This window comes from Taudactylus pleione, unplaced genomic scaffold, assembly GCF_031769625.1.
Source record: "Taudactylus pleione unplaced genomic scaffold, aTauple2 ptg000296l, whole genome shotgun sequence".
Lineage (NCBI taxonomy): Eukaryota > Metazoa > Chordata > Amphibia > Anura > Myobatrachidae > Taudactylus > Taudactylus pleione.
Genome location: NW_028284698.1, coordinates 10,849,590 through 10,865,978, shown reverse-complemented (window position 1 = coordinate 10,865,978; position 16,389 = coordinate 10,849,590). Strand labels below are relative to the sequence as shown.

The window sequence follows — 16,389 nt, the reverse complement described above, 5'->3', positions numbered from 1 at the left end:
CCCAAAAAAAAAACAACATCACTTACCCGAATCCCCGCTCCTGCGCCCGCCGCCGTCCGGTCCTCCATCATCCCGGAACGGCTCGCTCTGCATTCTGATGTCTCTACCATCACCCACTGCAGGAGCCGGAAGATGGAGCTCATAAGTGAGCTCCAACCCGGCTCCGGCAGTGGGCGCAGCAGTCAATGAGAGTCTGTCTGACTCTCATTGGATGCCAAAACAAACACACTGCCATCGGGTAGTACGAGTGTACTAGCCAGCAGCGGTGTTTGTTACTGTGTAGTGCGGATCGCACTCCGTGCAGTCCGCACTACACTGACCAGTGTCCTGGACCATGGCTGGCGGCAGCGTCGGTCTGATGGCGCCCAGGGCACTCCCCCTAGTTACGCCACTGAGCATCGGATGCAGCATCGGATCATCTGTGTGATCTCTGGCGGCTGAGTGACATGGGGTAATGCAGACCGACCATCGCAGATGAGGGAAAGAGGCCAGGAAATCTCCGTCAGCCGTCGGAGATCCTGGCCTCTTCCTTCCCCAATGGCGGCGACATGCCTCCGTTTTGTGAAACTGAGGCCTTCGCCACCCCGAAATGTCAGCAGACTGTCAATCACTGACAGTCTTCTGCCTCTCTGTGTGCGAACACGCAGGACACGTACTGCACATGTGCAGTAAGAGTCCGGCGCCTGCTCAGATTCCCGACCATCAGGAATCTGCATTCAGAATAAGGCCCTATGTTTTCTTGAGATAGTCTCGTCTTAAATAGAGACATTCTTTTTAAAAAAGAAGGTGGTATTATCTGTGTCCAAGACAATCCTCCTACCTCTCTGGTGGAATAAGAAAATAAAGTGAATTGCAATAGTGGGGTGGAACTCCAACCTACTCAGTAGAGTATATTGGAAAGCCATATTGTTCTGAGCAGTACACCTGATGGGGTGTTATACTAGCACTTTTTAATTTTTTGAATCTTCATCACACCTTTTTATATGTTATGTTTTAAGCGTGTGTGTTTTACATTTTTGGTGAGGTTTTGGGTGTAGACCCTTATAAGCTGCCCTCCCTCCAAGTCATCTGAGGCTCTCTCCTTCTGGGAAGAGCTAAAGAATTAGTTCCCCAGGGGAAGCTTTGGATAACCCTGGGGAGAAACCCAACCTTGAGCCTTGTGGCGGAGGGAAGCCTGAAGATCCTTGCTCCCTACGGAGCCTTTTGTTAGATGTCACCTAGCAGCGAAGGGGAACCTGAAGATGCCATTTTCCTATCAAAGGGGGACTTTTGCTCAGAGGGGATGGGGAGAAGCAGGGCACTTCTCCAAAAACAAATCAGATATGACCATACTGCCTGTATTCGGGATGGCAGCATACTTTAAGACCCTTTAATACAAAAACGACTGAAATCTATTCCTTTCTATTCAGCATACCATAATTACTTTAGTTACTTTGAAATCTTAACTAGAATGAGCAGATTCTTTGATATTTGGCAGATAAAAGAACTTAATTTTGCAAAGTGACTGATCTTATACAAAGACATGATCACAAAGTCATGAAATTAAATTAAGTTCCTATTGAAATGTCATTAAATATGATTGAAAGAAGACACCATTCAACTGCTTATAATGCTTATGTGTACAAGACCAAATAATAAGGGGTATATTTAACATTGGTGGCAGTGGGGCCCTCTGAAAGACATACTTCCTTATCACCTCCTAATGCAGCAATAAGAAATTACTTTATCAAAATATCTTGCCATACCAGGGACTCCAATAGGAGTCTGTCCCAGCAAAAAGGTTGACAGTGAAATCATATCTATTACTTTACTGCTCCTATTGTATGACACTCTGCATCTGCGACCATAAGACTGAGCAAGCACCACGGCCGGACAGGCCATCTGGCATTTCTCCCTGGCAGGCAAAAAATTTGACTGTCAGGAAGGGAAGAGCATGGAGGCTGCAGTGTAGAGATCCCCTTCTAGTGAAGCTCTCCCCAAATTTACAGAGTGCTACGACTACACCATCTAAAGATGGTTTTAGCTAATAGGACCAAGCTTTCAGAACCTGGTAAACTTGGCCAGACCACACATCCCTTTGAAAATAATGGGACTGGGGAAACATGCGTTACTTAGCTGAATGCAGGAGATATTTCTGATATCCCCTGCATCCAGCCATTTGTAAGTTGCAAAGATACTTAGACCCTTATGACATACATGGGTTATGGATCATTTTAGTGGATGTTATATATATCTATTATCATGCAAATATAAGTACAGGTACTTATATATACCTGTACAGGTATATAAGTATAAATATACTATATATACTATATACTATATACAAATATAAGTACAGGTACTGGAATAGGCTGGTGGTTTAGGGTGCTTTTGTTCAGGTGGTTGATGGTGTTCCACTGGACAATCACAGGGCAGAAATTGGCCGACTGTGACTATGGGTTGGGTATGGGATGCCGGCGGCGGGATCTCAGTGGTCAGAATCCCGATGCTGGCATCCCAACAGGGTTAGGATAATGAAACTTGTCGGTCAGTGTTCTAACCCTCCCCCTCTTCCTATACTAACCCTAGCCTCCTCCTCCCCACACCCAAAACCTAACCCTCCCACCTTAGGGCTTAACCCTAACCCTCACCCTAGTGCCTAACCCTAACCTCCCCCTCCCCACACCCTAAACCTAACCCTCCCACCTTAGGGTCTAACCCTAACCCTCCCCCTAGTGCCTAACCCTAACCTTCCCCCTAGCCCCAGTACTTACTGTCGGGATGCTGGTGCCGGGATTCTGACAAGTGTCAGGATTCCGGCACCATCATTCTAAGCGCTGGCATCCTGACTCTCGGGATAAAAGCGCTGGCATCCTGACTCTCAGGATATTGACTGCACGCCGTGACCATGGCTCAGTGTGGATGTACTGTCCCTGGCTTCTATCTCTTCACTTGCCATCACCTCAAGGCACCAAGCCATGGTTATCAAGTGTTAATCACCCCCACAACCAGACAGTGGCACTTCTTTAATGTGCCTTTTTGTCTTCACTAAACACAATAAGCGCTCACTTAAGCAGATATGTATCAAGCCTTAGAAAGAGATAAAGTGGAGAAGTTGTCCAAAGCCACCAATCAGCTTATAACTGTCATTTCAAATATTGTGCTAGATAAATGGACAGAAGCTGATTGGTTGCTTTCAGCAACATCTTCATTTTATCTCTGTCCAAGGCTTGATACCTTAGAATAACTACAGAATATTGAAAGAGCATGCTTAGGTACTGGAATATTGCAGGGTCAGTTTCAATGGCCTTGGTGCAACAAATGACTTGCAGTTAGGGTGATCGCTGTACAAAAAGTGATTGTCTGTTGGGGTTCTATGTTCAACAGGTCGCTTTCAGTTCAGGTAGCCTGTGCAACATATTATTGGCAAATGGGGGGGTTATATGTGCAAAATGTGTCTGGCAATGTGTACTCTGTAATGGGTAAGGTGAGTATTATTTCTCTACAATATGTAGTCTAAAATGGGAGGTATGACCCTGCAATATATGGCTGCCAATAATTATTTAGCCCTGTGCAATATAGATATGGTGATGAAGACCTGATTTTGAAAAAATGTGCTGGAGATTTTGTGTTGGTGAGGTGCAAAGACCCAAATTGCCTTGTTTGGGGGCTTAGGCCCAATACATAAGTCTGTACAAAACTTAGAAACCATGGGGCCTATTCATCAAAACTAAATAGCCCGGAAACCATGCGGAAACGCTAGTTTCCGCATATTTTAAGTTACCGTGCCATTCTTCATCCGATGAGGACCCCTGATATTCAGTTTGCTTCCAAGAACAAGTGCCATCTTCAGACAGCGCTTGTTCACGGATCCCCGGGGATGCGAAGAGTGATCCGAACGGATCCCTCCACCACCTTCCGGGATCACGGGGGGTTACCCGAAAAATCGGGAGCCTCCCGCGATTCCCGGGAGAGTAGGCATGTATGCCTCCATGGCAGCTGTGAGCATGCATGACCCGAGGGAGGTCACGCATGCGTTGCCGGGACGACGGGGAAGAGGTAAGTAATGCAGTTACATGTGTAGCTGTGATACTAACCGAGGGGACAGCTGCTTTCGGAGCAGCTGTCCCCGCATCAGAGCAATAATGAATTGCTCCAGTGTCATATGGCCTCTGATGATGAATAGGCCCCCATGTTACAAAAATCTGGACACTCTTGGTTTAGGTCAAAGGTTCCCAAACTCCACCATTACAGTCCAGGTTTTATGGATATCCATGCTTAAGCACAGGTGACATAGTGTAATAGTACCTCAATATGATTTAACCATTTGGACTCAAGCATTGATATCCTTAAAAACTGTACTGTAATGGCGGAGTTTGGGAAGCTCTGGTTTAGGATATATACTGCAGGTGCAGAGGCTGTACACTTGTCTTGTAGTTTATGATATACGAATGTTGTACATAAATATAGTCAGTGCATTTTTTTCACAATCTATAAGAATTCTTCATTTGGCTTTATTGAAATGTAACAATATAATATGTGTAAAAGTAGGGTCTTTAAATTCATGTTTGCTCAACTTTATCCCAAATTTCTGTCTCTTGAAATCATACTTTGTGACACGCACACAAGAAAACTCAGAATTTAGCTGTTTGCTAATCTTGTACCATTGCCCCTAGTGTTTATTTATAACCAACTGTGAATATCCAAAATGAGCCATGAATGCATTTACCCCATCTTAAGTGATGTGAATACTTCATCAATCACAGCAGTGTGATGCCTCTGGAGAGGCCTGGATTATATGCCAAACCCATAAGTTGTTTTAAAACATTTATGTAATGCTGGCTAAGGCAACTTTATGTAACAAAATGATTTAGCCCAGTGTCTTTATCTCTTATAACGTTAGAAGCCCGATGTTCCCTCAAAAGTAAAGTATCATATAATAACTGTCAAAGCTAAATACAGATCCCATAGAAGTAATAAAGTATTATTTTATAGAACCTAGAAACAATGTTATAGGCATTTTTTTTTCATGAATAAGGCTCCCCAGTCTGCAAGACGTTCTCTCGTGTGTTATTCATTGGTAATACCATGAAAGTACGCCTGATAGTCTGTGATACATTAGGCAATGAGAGGTCTGTTCTCTAGCCAATCGTGGCTAATATTTCATTTTAGCTTAGCAGAATAAACAATAACACATTAATTAATAGTTACTAACACATTCATAAATGAGAATATATACTGTAGATACATATTATTATTGTGCAGAATAACTAGTAATACTGAATATTTCATATAACAAATAAGCCTGATCAAACATAAATTACATATGCTGGACTTTGTTTTTGAAAAATGGGGGAAAAGAAACTTGCATTTTCATAGTTTGCACAATTAAAAGATACATTTGACTGATTGCTATGGGCAAAAACACATTTTTCCTTTACTGTAGATTTCATACTTGTCGGGAGATGCATCAAACCTTCTTAAGAGCATAAGTGGAGAAGTTGCTCATACCAAACAATCAAATTCTGTACAGGGTGCAAAATGCGGCCAAAACTGCAGGATTCTGAGGTTTGATTGCATTCCCCATATGCACCAAGCTCAGGAAAGTTTTGCCTTCCAGAGCTTATACCCCATAGGCAACGCCATCTATAGATGGCATTGCCTTGTAGAAGCCTATGGGAGTCTTACCACAGACTTCCCCTAGAGGGATCCAGTAGGATCCCTCCCAGTGTCCCCCATGGCTTGTACATGCATATGGCTTTACTAAAAGCTGCTGTGTATGTGATCAGTGGCAGGATGTATTGCATCTAAAATGCGATGCTTGATGCAACCAGCCCTCCTCTTATCTTTTTATAGAATGTAATAGATAAATGATAGTTAGTAGCTGATTAGTTGCTATAGGCACCTTCTCAACTTGTCCTTTTTAGAAAGTTTGATCCATCTCTCCCTGTATATTTTAACATAGATAGTGATAAATTAATGGGTATTAAGTTAACATTTTTCAAGTTCTGTAATTTCAATCCCTCCATATAAATGATATTCCTGCATTTGACACAGTACCCTTGGGAGATAAACTACTTAGCACAATCAATCAGATTCAAGTTATCATGTTATAGAATGTACCTGATAAAAGATAGCTAGAATCTGATAGGTTGATATGAGGAAACACCTTCACTTCTCCTTTTTTAGAAGGTTTGATAAATCTCTCCCTTAGAAGTGCTAATTTAGTATCCAACTTGCTGCGAGTAGCAGCGTGGAAACGAAAACACTGGAGCAATTCAACAGTGCTCCACTGAGGAGACAGCTGATCCGAAAATCACCTGTCCCCATGATCTTTATCACAGCTACTTCCATAGCATTGAAAATGAGCACGGCCAAGTTTGACATGGCAGTATTAGTGCATGCATGCGCACAAAGCTTCCAATGTCCTGCAAAGAAAGTCGAACAAGGGGATCTCTTTTCGCAACCCAGACCTCCTTCCCATAGGAAGGAGCAGGTGTCCCCGAGTCAATGTCATCTGAAGATGGCGTAGGTTCTCGCTGTGAAGTTATGAAAATGTTGTATTTTTGGAGCTTAATGAATTTAGGTCCCCATACTATTGTATGGAGGTGACAGGCCAGATCGGGGCTGAAAGGTAAGCAGGAGATATCTGTTATTACCTTTATAATCAGGGGCGTATCTATAATGGGTGCACAGGAGCCCACACAGCACACCCTGCACCCATGTGTAGTTATACACCTTTCCGCAGTCTCCAGAGTGCTGCTCTGCAGTGCTGGGTGGCATTGCAGAGCAACAAAAATCACAGGGACAATGGCGGTGGACATTTTCTCGGTGACTCACTCAAGCTCAGAAAAGATATCGCAGAGAATAATATGCAGGCATGAGCAGTAGATTCTGGCATTAAGCCTCTGTTTATGATGAATGGCCCAATACTTAATTCCTACAAGAGAAGGTGAAAATTTTCATTTTCACCTACAGTACTTTTGTAGGAATTTGAGAGATAATAAATAGACCTCTTGGTCTCTTGTATGGATTTGCAAAGATAAACTCCTCCATTGAGTACTTAAAGCACAATTCTAGATTTATAATAACATCCAACACTTACATTGTTAAATATTTGTATTTATACTTTTATATGGTAAGCTGTGTTTACAGTACGATAACTTCTATCTGAAAATATTGTGTGCATGTGTCTGTGAACATAAGAAAATTTAATTTTTTCCCCCCTAACACATTGTTAGTAATTATCTTTAACTATTTGAAGAGTGGCTGAGATCTGCATTGGTCAAGGCTAGATTTCCATAATTAAAACCTATAGGTATATAACCATACTGTGGGTGTAATTATAATGGGTGCAGGGTGTGCAGTGCGCCCAAAGCGTACGTATGGCGCTCTGGGAACTACAGTAGCGTGTCCATCCTCTGCCGCGGCTCCATCCTCTCAGTGACATCTTAGGGAAGATGGTCCTGCGCAGTAACGAGCAAAGACTCTGACGCTTTACCAGAGCACTTGCTCCCTAATGAACATGCGCCATCTTTCCAAATATCACTGGAAAGATGGCACAGTGGAGGAGGGGGGACCCGCTTAGGGCTGTATACAGCTAGGGGTATGAGACCGGTGCCGCAGATCAGAGCGCAAAGGCTCTGTGGGAGACACCATCACCGTCCCATGGCCCTTGCTTCTGGCAAGGTGCAGGGTGTGCAATGCACCCAAAGTGTACTTACTTCGCTCTGGCAACCTCTTCCGCGACTCCATCTTCTCAGTGACATCTTCGGGAAGATGGCACTGCGCAGTGACAAGCAAAGACTCTGGCACTGTGACAGAGCCTTTTTCTATCCAGTACACATGCACCATCTTCTTGAATATCACTTGGAAGATGGCGACATGGAGGAGGAGGGACCCTTGTAGGACTGTAACTAGCCCTTGCTTGGCTAGCATGATGCCTGGAATGTCAACCTGCAACCATAATTGCTTGTGCAGTCCTTCATTGTGACACATTCCCCCTAACTGTAACATATTACCCCCTCACCCATCACTATAACACATTTTCCCCACCTCTTCACTTTAACATATTCTCCCTCACTCCTCACTGTTACACATTTCCTCTCATTCCTCAATATAACACATTCCCCCTCACTGCTCACTGTAACACATACCCCCTCACTGTAACACATTCCCCCTCGTAGTAACATATTCCCCCCTCACTCTTCACTGTAACACATTCCCCTTCACTGTAGCATATTCCCACTCATCGCTCAATGTAACACATTCCCCCCTTACCACTCGCTGTGACACATTCCCCCTTCACCTCTCACTGTAAAACATTCCCCCCTGACTGCAACACAATCCCCCTCATTCCTCACTGTAACACATTCCTTCTCACCCACACTGTAACACATTCACCCTCACCCATTTTTGTTAAGCATTTCCCCTCACCCCTCCCTTGCTGTAACATATTCCATCTCACCCCACTCCTGGGGTAAGCAGCTGACTGGCACCTGTCACCCCAGAGACTGAAAGCTGGTGAAGTCTCACAGAGGGGCTATGGCCACAGGGCTGAGTGACAGGGAGCAGATCATGCTGGCTGCCAAAGGCATCTCCTTGGCCGCCCGATTGCTTTGCCTGGCAATGCTAGCTAGTTTGTCACAATCTGTGATCGCGAGCAACCAATCAGTGATGACGTACAATCCTCGAGCCGGTCCTGTACAGTACACAAATGGGTAGACATATAAGAAAACTGGTACTGTAAACCATAACAAAAATATCCATTTGTAACCATATTTTTTTGTAACATAATTTAGGAAAAAATGTTTTGGTTAGGTTGCTCTGAGCAGCAGAACTCATCGCCACAGCACTTTTTATTGTGCACTAGAAAAAGCCCCTTTATGTCCAGCAATATAAGGTGATAGGCCTATACCAAATACATAACATTTTACTATTTTTCAGTTTTGCTATGGGACCCAGAGATTTATTGTACCCTGGACCCAGCTCATATAATTGTCTACCAAGTTCCCGAAATTGCTAAGTAATTGGGTCCTGCCCGTTGCCCAGCCTGTAAAAGGGGACTGGTCAGTACTTAGATAGGTGGTGATCTATGTCTCTCCCTCTCAGTAAAACACCACATTAATATGATCCATTTCCCACACTCCTGTTTCATCCTCAAAGGCCCAGCTGAGCTAAACAGTGATCCCAGCACTGTCAGAGAGTATGTTTATCCTTGATCACAGCCTTTGTAAAGTGTGGTAGGGACAGTTTGCCGAAATTAAGAAGATCTCCACTCAAAGTGGAATCACCTTCATTAGGAAATATCCCCCTCAGGTATGAGATAGTTGGTCCCTCTCCCCTTAAAGAGTCGCCATCAGCAAATAAGGAGATAAAAGAACAAAATAGGATGCACAGTACCAGACTTCTATGGCCTAATGGCATGACATTTCATTTTTAGTGTGTGGTGTGTGTAGTGGATTTAATACTAGTAAGGGGAGGGGGGTACAGTGGATGTTATAATATACTGGGGGGATGATAATTTGAAGTGGAGCACTGTAATGTTGCACAATGTGAACTGGAGGCATTATAGTGTGATATAATATGAACGGGAGTCACTGTAATGTGGTATAACATGAACAGAGGGCACTGTAATGTGGCATAATATGATCTGAGGGCAGGGTAATGTATGAACTGTGGTTACTACATAGTGGCATAATATGAATTGGGGCACTACACCTTGGTATAATATAAACTGGGTGCACTACTGTACAATGTAGCAAAATATGAACTGGGGACACTTAATTGTGGCATAATACAGTATGTAGTAGAGGCACCATGTGGCATATGGTGTACTGGCATCACTACAATGTGGCTTATTGTAAACTGAAATATAGTGTGCCACAAAATGACCTGGGGCAATGTATGGTACAATGTGAACTAGGGCACTACAATGAGGCATAAAATGAACTAGGGCAGCACTATGGTACATAACATTAACTAGGGCACTATTAATGTTCATAAAATGAACTATAGCACTACTACTATATGGTGCATAAAATGAACTAGGGTACTGCTATGGGGGCATTAAATGAGCAACCTCTGTGGAGAGAAGTGTTTCTCGAGAAGTTTTGTGGAGGGAGCCCCTCAAAATGTTACTATGGGGCTCACAAATTTCTGGCTATGCCCCTGCACTTGGACATCACATTTAGGTTCTATACTGTCTACAGTATATTATCACTTCAAATATCTTGTTTATAGAAATGGTGTATGAATAATTACATTAGTACAGTTATTATCAGAGAGGGTAATGGGGACCATCAGGGCCATAATTAGGGGTGTGCTGCTGGTGCGGCCACAGAGAGCACAGGGCTCTGTGGAAGGCACTGTTTCTGCCCCATGGCCCTAGCAGGGTGCCTGGAACATTACCCTGCAGCCAGTATTGCTGCGGCAGTACCGCCTGTAGTATCCTTTGGATGCTACAGGCAGACACCCTGCCATAATTACAGCTAATCAGAGTATCTTCAAGATCCGAGTGCCGGGTGGTCAAAAAATGGTCGGAATTGGCGAGTCAGGATTTTTTACATGTTGAATTTCCCTGATTTCCTGACAGATCGCTGATCATTGATGTTTGTCGATCAGCATTTTTGTTTGCCATTCGGCTTAATGTCGGCAGAACGGGGAATCAGGCCGTAGATGCATGGCCCACATTACTTGGGAAAAAGGTTATACGATTGTACACATTTTATTTTTATTTAAGTTACTTATACACATATCTTTTAATAATATTAGTTTTGTTGTCTGTAGATCATTGTTACATATCCAGCTCTGTTTTGTGATACAGATTAGTACAGAACATATAAAGCTTATAATGTACTGCTACAGTACGTATATTAATGTAGCATAAATCACAGAAAGCTTAGAACTCTTTAACCTACCTTCCTCGAGTTCATCCATGCTGCCAATTTTGTTCATTCCATCAATAGTGTAGATGTAGCGAACACCTTGGGGCAAATTAATGTTATCAGAAAGGGACCGGGTCAAATCAGCCAGCAGAGCATCAAAACTTCTGAAGCGATCAGGTGACACAGCGTACACTATTCCCTTGAAGTATCGATCTCCATTACGGTAGAACCTGACTTTTTTGGCTTTCTTTTCATTACTCAGGGCCTGCAAAGTGCGGGTTCTGTAAAAACTGCAGTGGGCACTGTGTGTAGGGCTCGGCAATCCATTCATTCGAGATGTTCGTGCATTCCTGGAAGTCTTATCTCTCTCGTCAAAATGACCAAATTCGAGCTCCATGTCTTAGTTCCTCTGGAGACCTAGAAGAGGCAATGATGCAGAGATGAGGATGTTTCTCCCATGTCTCGCCCAGACAGCAGCAAACAGGGTAATCCCCATGTAACATGAATAATTCCTTTTACTTGTTACAAGCACATTCTCATGTTACTCAAAGTTTGTGAATAATTAATACCAAAAAGTGAGTGAATTGAGGCATGGTTAATTACAGGGATAGCTAATTGAGCTAAACAGCAGACTTAACACCTGAGCCCATGTAAATCCATGATGATGTCTGGACCTTGGATATTTATGAGTATAGATTATTGGAGTAAAGGTGGTTTTATACATTACATATAATTTCATAACATGAATAGAAACTAGGGAATAGGCAAGGAAAGTTATTATGAAGGAAGATTCCATCTCCATGTAAGTTTAACTAACTGGCTCGAGAATATCCTTCTGTAATTTATGCTAAACACACTGATTTTAGATTTTCTTTAGGAATTCATTCTTATTTATAAGCCAAAGACAGACATCATAAAAAAATATATCTATATACAGTATATATAAAAACATATGTCCTAACTGACTCATCAACACCCAGCTCAAACCCCTGGACCCAGAAACATGTAATTCAGGGAGTATATGCCTTCCATGAAGGAATATACACACAATAAGCACACACTAAGCAGGGATTTTTTGAAATTTGACCCCTTAAGGGGGTGAAAAGTGGTAAAACGTGTCCTCTCAACCAAGGTGATTAGGTGACAAAGCAACATGTCCCAAGTGCTGTGGGACTGTAAGCTCATTGTAATGGTCGTGTGATGTCTCCACAGGTGGGGCTGCAGTGCAGTCCAATATTCAAATAGAGGAGCCACACCAATCACCAGTGATGTTTGGAGGCAGTTGGTGTGGCTCCTCTATTTGAATATTGGACTGCGCTGCAGCCCCACCTCTGGAGTCGCCATAGGACTTAACAGTTTTTACTAGGTCTTTTCTATTTGGATTCTTCACTTGCTTTGTATTTGGATTTTTCATTTTCTTGAACATTGTAGTTGAGTTTTTGAATGTTAAAGGGTAGATGGTGCCTCACACCACTGTCCCCATCACAGGAGACAGAGCCTGCCTGTACAGATCCCTCTTCTATAACACTCAGCTAATGGCTAGGGAGGTGTGTGAACTAATTGTGAGGCAAGTGGTGGACAACTGGGAGGAGTTCTTCATCATGTCCCACGACAGCAAGGGGGACATCTACACCAGCTCTGCTGACCACCTCCTTGACATGTCCCAACCCTTTACTAATGGTAGTTTATGAGAACTTATAGCAGCCGGGCAACTGTTTGAGTTTGTCTTCAAGGTTTACCGCAATGGAGAGTTTTGGTGCTGAACATCACCCCGTGAGGAGCCTACTCTTTACTCAGGATCTCTCTAGGGGCCATTGCAATGTGTACCTGCCACGTGAACCTCAAAAAGTGTGCACCACCTCTCCTCCGGCCCAACTCCGTCTCACACCTCTCACAGGCAACACCTCTTCCTGTCCCCAAAAAGGTTCCTGCCAAACATCGTGCCAGAAGGAAGCAACTTCAGGATGCAGCAAGGAAAGAAGGAAGCAACTTCAGGATGCAGCAAGGAAATATGCGTAGATTAACCCTATGGTGCCCCATGCTGTGGTGGCTAAGTACCAACAAAATAACCCTGAGGGGAACAGAGCAGTGATGGCTAGGCACCAGTAAGATCACCTGGGTCACCGGTTGACCTTCATTTGACCACTTTTGGTAGGAACTAACCACTGCATATGGGGAACGCCACACAAGACCTGCCATTTTAGAGATGCTCTGACCCAGTCATCTAGTCATCACAATTTGGCCCTTGTCATAGTTGATCAGATCCTTACACTTGCCCATTTTTCCTTCTTCCAGTACATCAACTCAAGAACTGGCTGTTCACTTGCTGCCTAATATATTCCACCCCTTGACAGATGCCATTGTAAAAAGATAATCAATGTTATTCACATCATTTGTCAGTGGTTTTATAGTTTATGATATACTGTAGCTGATTTTATATATATATATATATATATATATATATATATATTATATATATATATAAATTCGTACAGTTTCATTATCTGATTACGTAATTATGTAGCTAAAATGGTTCTAAATGTATAAAGGGATAAGCAATAGATTTAGTATAAATTGTAAGAAGACATATCAACGATCAATTATATATATCTGAAGGCGTGGAAGCCTTTTAAATAATTTAAATAATCCAGGCCTCATCAAGATAAATCTGAAAAGAACACACCTACTTTTTCCCCATCACTCAGACAGCTGACACCACGTGTTAACTGCTGAGAATTCAATGTGCATACCAAATGTATGTGTCACCGAGATTCAAGTCTAAATAAAATCACAAAATGCAACATAAAGATAAAAGCCCCTATATGCACATTGCTAAAATAATAACAGATACAATTAAAACATTTACTGTATATAAGCTTCATGAAATGTACAGTAGTTGAAGCAACATTGTATGATAGATATGACAGATATTATGAGTACGATCCAAAAGGCTGGATTCCAGGCTGCTTACACAGCAGCTAGTCTAAAAGCGGATAAGCAGCTGATAAGAATACCCACTTCCTCTAATCCAGCGTCCTGAGTTACAGTATGGCTGAGGTGTGACTATGAATAAATGATCTGATTTTTTTATTCCCAAGTGCTTGATCCTATAGTACAGTGTTTTAAACATTTGTCTATAAAAATGCTTTTAGCAACTACAGTTTACAGCATTTCCCATGACTCATCTTCATGAATTCTATTCTCTCATCAGCCACCACATTTCCTAAATATAAAGAACGCTCCTTGTACATGTGGCATGATGTCATCTATTTGATTCTGCCGCAGCCCTAGTCGGCACAAAAGAATCAGTTGCCATGGTTGAGGGATGCAACAAGAAAGGCAATTATCACATGGCATGTCCTGCAAGTAGTATGACCAAAGGCAAAGCTGCCAGTAAAGGCGTCGTGTGAGGCAGGATATTCAAATAGGATTAAAGTACATGTCTAAACCCAACATGACAATGTAAAAATGAAGATTACCGATCTGTATGGCCAAATTCAGAAAAAAAGCATGAGGGAATTTTCATTCCAAAGTGTATGTTACGGGCTGTTTCCAATGTCATGGCACTGTATATATTTTGAATGCACCATTGCACATATTTTAAAATTCTTTGTGACCACATGGTCGTCTGAGCAGATACTGTACATTGTATAGTTATTGTAGATATTTTCTACCGTGACTTAAGCTCACGTGGTTTGCAATTCTGAGATAATGTCTGTCCCACTGTTCTGACATTTGTCCTGATTGCTGGGAATAATTGGAGGTATGTTCCACTTGCCACTGCACAGCAAAGCGCGGTGACTGGGTGCCACCTGTACATGCCACTGACAGAGTATCCAAGAATAATATTGGACCCTGGTACTTAGGGGGGGCGTGGTTTCAGGGGTGTGAGGGCATCTCTAGGGTGTAGATCACGGGTTGTAGCCATAACAACTAGGTGGAATGGCTGCATCCCCCTGACAGGCCCCTTTACTTTGTACCTGGTGGTGCATGTGGCAGTGCAAAGGTGTGTTCTGGGTGGGAAAAAGGTTGTGGCAATCTATCACATCAAAGGCTGTAGGCACACACATGAAAGATGTGACCAATCACTCATCGTGACATCATAACACTCCCACCTCAACATGGCCATGCTCCCAGCCTGTATCTCCATGCTTTGTAGTCCAGAAAATCCTGTGCTTAGACCCATACATATCTAGGAATCTGACTATGGGAATGCCCCATTCTGCCCAGATCTTGCCATTACCTGGCTCATAATTTACAATGGACCCCATCTTGCCACACAAATCAGTGGAGTGTTGGGAAAACAGGCACAATAAGTACATACATATACTATTGTTTCATTTATGTGTATGCAGTCCTAATATGTGCTAAACACCACAGTGGCTAATAGGGGACATCTACACCATGACATCTGTTCATATTTAAACTCACAGTAGGTGTATAAGCATTATAAATATCAATGCTAGTAATTGCTTGAATGAATGCATTGTTAAAATAAAAATATATTAACCGCTTTTGCCACAAAATACTACACTAGCAATAATTTTCCATGCAGATCAATGGAAAAAAAAATACAATTGCAATATGGCATAAATTCCCCATTGATCACCATGTACTAAATTGCTTAATTTGTATCAAATATAACATTATCTCACAATTATCTACATGTACGTTAGCAAATTGCTCTGTAAGTGGGTGGATGGATGTTTGGACTTACTGATTGATGTAGACCAGAAGGCATGTCTAAATATGCAAATGTGCATGCACACATATGAATGCATACAGACAGGTGATCCATAAAAGGGGTATATGCTAATATGTATAGGATTAAATGAATGGCTGTAACATTAGCATTGTTCATTAAGTGTATGCTTAAAGCATATAGGCTCAGTGTACCATGTCTCCTAATAACAAAGGATTATTGATCAATAGCTGCAAGAGCTAACCCTCGCCCACATGTGCTCTCTCACGCCTACACCAGCCAAAAATACCCCTGGGGATTAGTAAACCAAAATGTAAAGAAATGATTTGTTTGTACCAGATAATATTGCGCAACAGTACTAAGAAGTCAGTAGGAAAATGTATGTTCTGCAATTAGCAGCAATATGTGATGGTAAAACGTTCTACATCAGCTCTGTGTATTGTTCCAGGCAATGCATAACTGGATGTAACTAGACATGTCTATCACATCCACCTTAAACACCATGCTGCAGAGAATGGGTGGAACAAGGGAACTGTTAACACATTTTTTACAGCACATCTGCAGCATTGAATTCAGGAATGGCCACTGATGGGTTAATTTTATATGACAATTGGCCTCTCCCATCTCTGTACTTTGCATGTGTTACTGTATATCACCATCCTTCACCTCTGCTGTACTGCGCTCAGGGATATATATTATTACAATACTATAGCAGAATTAACACTAGAAGTCCACACCTCCCATAATGCATTAAACTGGAGTTCATTGTCCTAATACACTTCAATCTCTAGGAAAAAAATATTCTTTCATTTCAATTCTTCT

At 42.4% G+C, this 16,389-nt stretch overlaps 1 protein-coding gene across 2 annotated transcripts in view; it reads right to left on the bottom strand.

The window, feature by feature from the left end:
* DCX (doublecortin) overlaps positions 1-11,274 on the bottom strand; it is a 142,919-nt gene extending 131,645 nt beyond the window's left edge. Inside the window, exon 1 of one of the 2 annotated variants that reach the window (XM_088482919.1) lies at positions 10,899-11,274. In XM_088482919.1, the coding sequence (XP_088339045.1) occupies positions 10,899-11,262 (364 nt within the window). In that variant the 5' untranslated portion in view covers positions 11,263-11,274. The remainder of the gene's footprint in view (positions 1-10,898) is intronic. The other variant, XM_088482918.1, reaches the window with a different exon arrangement.
* Positions 11,275-16,389: the final 5,115 nt, after the last annotated feature.